At 44.1% G+C, this 9,527-nt stretch overlaps 1 protein-coding gene across 1 annotated transcript; it reads right to left on the bottom strand.

Moving 5' to 3' along the window:
• Window positions 1–250: 250 nt before the first annotated feature.
• On the bottom strand, window positions 251–9,523 carry LOC139225501 (zinc finger protein 271-like; the record flags this gene model as incomplete). Its single annotated transcript, XM_070856311.1, has 4 exons — window positions 9,458–9,523; window positions 7,879–8,191; window positions 7,149–7,548; window positions 251–754 (listed from the first exon to the last, which is right to left on the bottom strand). Coding segments are annotated over exons 1-4 (1,283 nt in total), but the record flags the coding sequence as incomplete, so codon positions are not given.
• Between the last annotated feature and the right edge of the window lie 4 nt (window positions 9,524–9,527).

The raw sequence follows: 9,527 nt of genomic DNA, 5'->3' as shown, positions 1-9,527 counted from the left end.
GACCGTGTCATCAGCAAATTTCAATATATGGTGGTTTTCAAATGTGCTACAGCAGCTGTTGGTGTACAGTATGTGCAACAGAGGGGAGAGGACGCATCCTCGCGGGGAGCCAGTAGATGTTACAGATATCAGGGAGGAGGAGGAAACAGCTGGCTATTCCCTGGAAAATGTTCAAAACAATGAAGTGTGAGTGTTTTGGTGGGATCTAAGGCCACTCTGTGAAGCAAAAGTTTTCCCACACTGCTCACACCAGAATGGTTTCTCTCCAGTATGAGTGCGTTGATGGATTCTTAAGGTAGTTGATACAGTGAAAGCTTTCCCACACTGGTCACAGCTATACGGTTTCTCTCCAGTGTGAATGCGTTGATGGCTCCTTAATTGAGCTGATTGAGTGAAAGTTTTCCCACATTGGTCACAGCTATATGGTTTCTCTCCAGTGTGAATGCGTTGATGGCTCCTTAAGTGAGTTGATCGAGCGAAAATCTTTCCACATTGGTCACACCAGAACGGTTTCTCTCCAGTGTGAATGCGTTGATGTCTCCTTAAGTGAGCTGATCGAGCGAACGTTTTCCCACACTGGTCACAGCTACACGGTTTCTCTCCAGTGTGAATGCGTTGATGTCTCCTTAAGTGAGCTGATTGAGTGAAAGTTTTCCCACACTGGTCACAGCTATACGGTTTCTCTCCAGTGTGAATGCGTTGATGGATCCTTAAGTTAGCTGACTGACTGAAAGTTTTCCCACACTGGTCACAGCTACACGGTTTCTCTCCAGTGTGAATGCGTTGATGGCTCCTTAATTGGGCTGATTGAGCGAACGTTTTCCCACATTGGTCACAGCTACACGGTTTCTCTCCAGTGTGAATGCGTTGATGTCTCCTTAAGCTAGCTGATTGAGTGAAAGTTTTCCCACACTGGTCACAGCTGTGCAGTTTCTCTCCCAAATGAAATCTCTGATGAACCTTTAAATCATTTTGTGTTGTGAAGGATTTGTCACAGTGCTGACAGCGGTGACAAGTGGGTCCATCTCTTCCTCTGCGTTTCTATAGCAACAGACACACAACAAAGAAAAGAGAGTAAATGAGACGTCATGGTGGAACGAGCTATCTAGAACCATGAATCACATTTGGTGCATGTCTATGCAACATAACCCAGAGTCCAGGCTGACTAATGCAGTACCAGCTGTGACAACCAACTGCAGGAGCCTGGGGAGGCACAGACCTCTACAGAAAGGATGATCTGATCAATTGGTCCTCAATCATTATGGGCCAGTTTTAGTTCCTAACAGTCGGATCAATGGTCTCTATGAAGGCCAATCAGAATAGATGATCACATGACGCACAATAGATCCGCTTTGATTGACGGCTCACTGACAGTTTAGTGTCCATGTCGGCGACAAAGAGACAGTGAGCAGATGTTTGTTTGTAGCCTCTTGGGGGCAAAAGCATCAGGGCTGAATCCCTCTGACTTTCTGTGGTCTGAAAGTCACTTTGAGGATTTCTCAACATTCACTTTCAACTTGTATTTCACAAACATCACTTCCACTCTGCTGTGTCCAGTCTCTCCAGTCTGGAGCCGCTCTGGGACGCCTCCCCTTTGATTTGCGCACATTGGAATGAACTTTTGGAGTTCTTCTATCGGACAAACAGGCGGCAGCACATTTTCTTTGGCGCCAGCTTCACTTGTGATCTCAAAATGTTGGTCAGTACGTTTCATTTGTAAAAGGAAGTAAAAGAGCGCTAAAAGGAGTAAAAAGTGTTCTTTGACTGAGGACATTTGTTGTTCTATTGTTGCTGAGTTCACTCGCTCACAGAGAAAATGCAGAAATCCATCAAGACAAAGAAAAGAGACGAAAGCCACGCGGACCCCTGAGCCTGTTCCTCGTGTCTTGGTCTCGTGCTGAAGTCATGAACACTGACCTGAACATCGGTGCTATCAGAGGACGAGCCTGTTTGTCTTCTGAGCTCCGGCTTCTGCTTCTCCATCGTCCCGCAGGTCTCCGTGGTTCCTGCTGGACCGTGTAGTCCTGCTCTGACTCTGGACTCTGTCCTCGGAGACTCTCCGGGCTCAGACGAAGCAGCACCGCTGGATCTCGCGGAGCCTTTGTAGTCTCGCGATGTCACGTCGTCTCGCGGGCTCTTATTGGCTCGTTTGGGAGTGAGCTGCCCTTTCTCTAAGTCCCGCCCCTTAGTTACTGTTGCTAAGGCCGCTTTGAATCAGTGGCTCCTTGATTTCAGGCAGAAGATGAAGTTTAGTTTGGTGGTTTCCCTCCATCAAGTTTCTCCAAACTCAACAACTCCTGAATGTGTCAGATTGTTAAAGACAGTCTGGGACTTTCTCCCTGGGCCTCAAAGCAGTCGGCCTCTACTGGTCACTGTTTAAATGGTGAAACAGTTTGTTCACAGACATCTGCTAATGGGCCATAGGTGTGTCGTCGTCCTAAAAGGTCTCCCGGCCCCCACAGGCTGGATTATCACACTGAGTGTAAGGGCCCTGAACACCTTGATGTCTTTGTCTCCTCCACACAAAACCACACTCCATACAAATGGGTATCAGCTGCTTAAAAAGGCCACATTCTCACCTCTCTTCAGGCGACCAGCTTGAAAAGGAGGGAGAGAGCTGAATATGTGTAAATCAGTGGGCTCTTGGGCTGCTTTAATGACCGGCCCAAAGAGATGCAAACACAAACCCACTGAAGAAAACGTCAGCAAGTGTTTAGTGAGTGTTGGCTTCAAACGTCCTGAGTCACTGTTCATGCAGTAGAAATGATGAAGGTGAAATCAACAGCTAAATGTGAAGCTCATATAATAGATCAATAACAGTTGGGGAGGGTCTCTTCACTGAGGCCTCTAAACGTTTGGAGGGTTTGGGTCCATGAATCAAAAAGCAGCAGCAGAATCATTGTCTTGGCTGTAAGAATCAGGCATCATATTGGTTTCATCTGAACTGACACAACAACACAATAGTAACGGTGCCCATGCCAGCTCACTGTGTACCAATAAAAACAGAGTCAATATTAGAAACACGTCTCTGGAGCAGCTCAACAGCAGCACAAACTGCAGCCTCCAAAATAAGAGCACAGCTGAATGGGCTCCTTTCTAAACTGAAAACTGAATGTTTCTTTTCTCATTAAAGGCTCATTTATTATTAGAGGGTCAAATAAACCCTATTGGTGCATATTTTGGTATCTAAATGAAAGTGCATTGACTAAAAGTTCTTTGTCTACGTTAAGGAAAGGATCCCTACAGAGACAGACCTGTCAGATCCTTTTTCTTTAACCACACATGATCATTATAGCGCTCTCTTCAAAGCCGCCAGATTCAACTGACTAAACAGTATTTTTGCCCTCCCAGAACGCAGGACTGGTCGCTGGTCTTCCACTGCCTCCATCCTGTGTTACTGTTTTTTGTGTTCGATGTGAACGAACCCTTTAAAACACCAAAGTCACAAAATAATACAAATGAACTAACAGATCAAGGCACCAGCAGACCAGCAGCTCCTGTGTGTCTATGAGGTAAAATCAGCAGGTTTGTGGTTGTCGTATCTTCTCTCATGATGATCATGTGCAGTTGATGAAAGGAAACTTCCGCTGACAACGACTTAGTGCATAAAAATAGGTTTATTGCAAAAAGGTCAGTTGTCTAACAGGCACCATGGAGGCCTGGGAAGACGTTCAGCTAATTGTAGGAACAGACAGCGTAACCCTCAGCCAAATCTGCCGTGTCTCTGTCCCCGTCTTTCCAAGAGCCCACTCTGTGGTCACCTTATATCCTCTTCTTGACCACTCAGCCCAACATCTGGTGTCTTTATTTAAATGCAAAGGAATGTTAACATAAACATCTACTGCCTTCGGTGTCCAGATAAGAAGGCAAAGGTCAGGTCACTCCTGCTTAGGTCAAGCAGTTCGCAGTCTGTCTGTCTCCAGATAAACAATGAACACTACTAACATGGTATGCCCTAAAGGCACATACCAGACACCACATGGTGAAACAAAAAGGATGTTACAGCTACTGATGAACCCACTGTTTGTCACCAGTGAAGTTAGAAAGTTCCCCAAATGTGTAGGCTGCTGTTCCCTCAGTGCTGTTCTTAATTACTGCTGATTTAACCTTCTTATGTGTGGACTGCATCATCGTTTGTGTTATGTGATTGTAATATCATTCACATTGTGATGGCATAAAGATTTTCTATGGTGAAAACCGGTGCAATCTGTGTTGCATTCAAGCCTTCGTTGTGTGCTTGTGTTTTTTTCACCCTATATAATAAAAACCACTTGACTTTTCCTCTACCAGAGTCAGACATGTACAGGTCCTGTACACCAAGAAGAATCCTGCAGAAATATTTCTTGGAGAAAAGTTCTTTGTTGTTCTGGGAGTTATTCTCTTTGGAAACACAATAAGTTTTAAAACGAGGAGATAGTTGTTAATAATGGCCCATTGATTCATAGCCTTAAAAATGATTATTATGAAGTCAATCAGCTTTTGCTGATGCAGGCAGGTATTTCTGTAGATTTTAGGTAGACTGCTGGTGGTGGTTTTCAGCTGCACAGCACACTATGTTCCTTTACTACAGAAACAAGTAATGTGACCCTCTGGTCATAAAAAGTGAAATTAGAATCATGTAAATCTCCTGTATAAAAACGTCAGGCTTGCTGAGCCAAAGATCAGTTATTATGGACAAATGTGTCGCTACAAATCATTTTCTGTTGAATGCTGGGAGCTGCCCCCGACACTTCATAAATGATGGTTCTCAGTAAAGACAAACGGCTGATGTTAGAGTCACTTTGGTGATGGTGAAAGTGACCAACAAGTAGGCATCCTATGGGCTTAGTAAAAAGCTTTTAGTGTGGCAGGAAGAGTGAAGCAGGAGTCAGGAAGAAGACAGAGGGGCAGCAGTTCTTCTGTCTCAATAAACACAGTAACGTATACATCTGTGGAGCTGCAGCTTGTTTTCTTTGGCTTTTCTTTCTCCCTGCAGATATGGGCAGAAACTCTGGGAGACCGAGCTGCTGACAATGCAGCAAGTGTCCCCGACCGACGAGACCGAGACCAAGAGCGGAGGATGTTATGTAACACGCTCAGACTTCCATACCCACACGCTCACACAGCAGCAGAACGTAGAGCGGCCGCCCTTTAATTCAATCTGCCTGCTGGACGGTCAGCTCGCAAGCAGAGCCAAAAGCAGCAGCTCACATTTAAGGCCCATTGAGTCATTCTTCACTTTCTGATTTATTTAACATAACAACAACTCTTTTGTGTCAAGAGTGAATTTAAAGGAAAATATTTGCCTGTTTTCGATACAGACATGAGGTTTTATTCTCATCGCACGCAGTAAGAACCACAAGCTTTACAGTCAACATGGCGGTGAAGAAAACACAAACAGGGATGTATTGGATTTAGTTATTAACCTTAGTAGATCTTAACATCAGATCAATTCATCTGCAGAGGCTCCAGTTCAAAAAGAGACCAAACTTTTCCTGAGCCACCACAAAGGCCTGGAACAGCCGTTAGGTCGGGCCTGTCTTTAGACTGGCTGAGTGACGGAGATCCTTTTGCTCTGTGATGTCAAACTGAAGCAGATGTTGGTGACTCGTGGCCCTGACTGGCCAGTTAAGCGAAGTGAGGAGTTAACCTTCAATGACGGTATAAAACAGGACAGTCAGTAACAAAACCAAGCCGCTCTGCTGCGACAAACTGCATCTTCTTCATCTGAGCTGACTGAAACTCAAATCTCATCAGCCCATGACTGTGCCCCCCCCCCTCTGCTCCCTGCCTGTGCTTTCACTTCTGAAAGAAGACATTTGCTTCAGCATCTTTTCTTAATAACACAGCGCCTCCTGCTGTCCTAAAACTAACATTTCTCTTTAAAGCTGAAATACCACAAAGGCCCAGTGTACAGACACAGATCAGTTTTTCACAGCTGCTCAGTCACTCAGATCAGGATCTCATGTTTCACTTTATTAGGTACACCTGTACTATCAAATGTACTCATGAAAAGGAGTCCAGCTGTTCTAGGATCTATAATCCTTGTGTGGTGAGTGGAAACACTGTTGGTGGATTTGAAACCACTTCAGGTTAAATGAAATAAAAGTGCAGATTTAGTGAGTTTTATGGTCAAAAAGAACCTAAATACACAGAGTAAATGTGCAGGTTCCTACTGATGGATCAAAAAATCCAGTAACATGATATTAAATTCACTGTGAAATTTCTTTGAGGCTTCCTGCTCACCTGGGCATTGTGGGTAATAAGATAGACAGCAGAATGAAAAACTCAGAATCAGAGGGAGGATAGATTGAGATAATAGAGTAGTAGACAGTGCTGTGCTCTCCTCTCCATAGAGAAGCTGTACAGATCCTGCTGCCACAGAAAGCATCCTGAAAGACTCACCCCATCCAGCACATCACCTGTTCCAACTGTAACCTTCAGGGAGACGGTACAGGACAATAAAAGCCAAAACCAGACTGAAAAACCACAATAATACATGAACACTGAAGGGCATGCCTCTTCTTCTCACTAACCTGTGCAGTATTCTACCTTGTGCCATCCATTTTAAATCTTTTAATCTTTGATTTATCTTTATGATCTTTATTTATTTCAAAGTTTGCTTTATTTGCACTGAATAGGATTGCATACAATTTGATTGTACTTTTGTATAATGATAATAAAGATTCCTGATTCCTGCTGGGATACAGATGAAAGCAGAGCTGAAACAACTAATTAATTAGTGACTTGATGTAAAAGAGTCAGCAATGACTTTAATTACCCACAAATTGTTCCAGGTCATTTTGAAAGTACAAGTTCCAGTCCTCATTTATGAAGATCTGCCTCTTTATTTGTCTCATGTGATAAACTAAAAAAATCAAACAATATAACAAAACAAAGCAATAAAAGCAGTGATGGACATGTTTTCAGGATGTAGTCATAGCCACAATAACACACATGCTGTTAAGAAAATGAGGACGCTGTCTTGGGCCATCCCTCTGTTTGTAGAGAAGCTCTGAATATAACAACACAGCAATCAGGGCATGTGGAGGAGGCAAGAGGAAACAGCTGGCTATTCTCTGATAGATGTTCAAAACAATACAGTGTGAGTGTTTTGGTGGGATCTAAGGCCACTCTGCGAAGTAAAAGTTTTCCCACATTGGTCACACCAGAACGGTTTCTCTCCAGTGTGAATGCGTTGATGGATCCTTAAGTTAGCTGATTTACTGAAAGTTTTCCCACACTGGTCACAGCTATACGGTTTCTCTCCAGTGTGAATGCGTTGATGGCTCCTTAAGTGACCTGATGCAGTGAAAGCTTTCCCACACTGGTCACAGCTATACGGTTTCTCTCCAGTGTGAATGCGTTGATGGCTCCTTAAGCTAGCTGACTGACTGAAAGTTTTCCCACACTGGTCACAGCTATACGGTTTCTCTCCAGTGTGAATGCGTTGATGGATCCTAAAGCTAGCTGACTGACTGAAAGTTTTCCCACACTGGTCACAGCTGTACGGTTTCTCTCCAGTGTGAATACGTTGATGGATCCTTAAGTTAGCTGATTCACTGAAAGCTTTCCCACATTGGTCACAGCTGTGCAGTTTCTCTCCAGTGTGAATGCGTTGATGTCTCTTTAAGTGAGCTGATACAGTGAAAGCTTTCCCACATTGGTCACAGCTGTACGGTTTCTCTCCAGTGTGAATACGTTGATGGATCCTTAAGTTAGCTGATTCACTGAAAGCTTTCCCACATTGGTCACAGCTGTGCAGTTTCTCTCCAGTGTGAATGCGTTGATGTCTCTTTAAGTGAGCTGATACAGTGAAAGCTTTCCCACATTGGTCACAGCTATAAGGTTTCTCTCCAGTGTGAATACGTTGATGGATCCTTAAGTTAGCTGATTCACTGAAAGTTTTCCCACACTGGTCACAGCTATACGGTTTCTCTCCAGTGTGAATACGTTGATGGATCCTTAAGTTAGCTGATTCACTGAAAGTTTTCCCACACTGGTCACAGCTATACGGTTTCTCTCCAGTGTGAATACGTTGATGGTTCCTTAAGTGACCTGACTGACTGAAAGTTTTCCCACACTGGTCACAGCTGTGCAGTTTCTCTCCCAAATGAAGTCTCTGATGAACCTTTAAATCATTTCGTGTTGTAAAGGATTTGTCACAGTGCTGACAGCGGTGACAAGCGGGTCCATCTCTTCCTCTGCGTTTCTATAGCAACAGACACACAACAAAGAGAGAGTAAATGAGACGTCATGGTGGAACGAGCTATCTAGAACCATGAATCACATTTGGTGCATGTCTATGCAACATAACCCAGAGTCCAGGCTGACTAATGCAGTACCAGCTGTGACAACCAACTGCAGGAGCCTGGGGAGGCACAGACCTCTACAGACATTCACAGCCCCCCACCAATCTCCATTATCTAGTTGCATTTTAGGAAATATAAGATTGAAGGGTGATCTGATCAATCCCTCTGACTTTCTGTGGTCTCAACATTTACTTTCAAGTATTTAGACTTGATGTGTAGTGCACAGCTATAACCTACTACTTTCTAGTTCCTTATACCTGTTGCATTTCATTCATGTTTATTTTATATTTCATTGTGTCAGCTTGAAACCATAAAACCATGTAGTGTAGTCGAACAGGACTGTGGATGGTGAATCAAATCCCAAACAATCCATGAACCAATGAATGACATGTCTCGATTGCACTTCATTGTATTGACCACTAGGTGTGCTACTGAGCTCTGTGTCATTGAAGCCTCGAGGAATTAACCATTTTTTTAACCAAGTGTCGTTGGTGTTGGCCATCACTAACTATGGGCCAGTTTTAGTTCCTAACAGTCGGATCAATGGTCTCTATGAAGGCCAATCAGAATAGATGATCACATGACGCACAATAGATCCGCTTTGATTGACGGCTCACTGACAGTTTAGTGTCCATGTCGGCGACAAAGAGACAGTGAGCAGATGTTTGTTTGTAGCCTCTTGGGGGCAAAAGCATCAGGGCTGAATCCCTCTGACTTTCTGTGGTCTGAAAGTCACTTTGAGGATTTCTCAACATTCACTTTCAACTTGTATTTCACAAACATCACTTCCACTCTGCTGTGTCCAGTCTCTCCAGTCTGGAGCCGCTCTGGGACGCCTCCCCTTTGATTTGCGCACATTGGAATGAACTTTTGGAGTTCTTCTATCGGACAAACAGGCGGCAGCACATTTTCTTTGGCGCCAGCTTCACTTGTGATCTCAAAATGTTGGTCAGTACGTTTCATTTGTAAAAGGAAGTAAAAGAGCGCTAAAAGGAGTAAAAAGTGTTCTTTGACTGAGGACATTTGTTGTTCTATTGTTGCTGAGTTCACTCGCTCACAGAGAAAATGCAGAAATCCATCAAGACAAAGAAAAGAGACGAAAGCCACGCGGACCCCTGAGCCTGTTCCTCGTGTCTTGGTCTCGTGCTGAAGTCATGAACACTGACCTGAACATCGGTGCTATCAGAGGACGAGCCTGTTTGTCTTCTGAGCTCCGGCTTCTGCTTCTCCATCGTC

This window comes from Pempheris klunzingeri, unplaced genomic scaffold, assembly GCF_042242105.1.
Source record: "Pempheris klunzingeri isolate RE-2024b unplaced genomic scaffold, fPemKlu1.hap1 Scaffold_323, whole genome shotgun sequence".
In the NCBI taxonomy this organism is placed as follows: Eukaryota; Metazoa; Chordata; class Actinopteri; order Acropomatiformes; family Pempheridae; genus Pempheris; species Pempheris klunzingeri.
The sequence above is the reverse complement of the archived record's forward strand: the minus strand, read 5'-3'. Positions and strand labels throughout refer to the sequence as shown.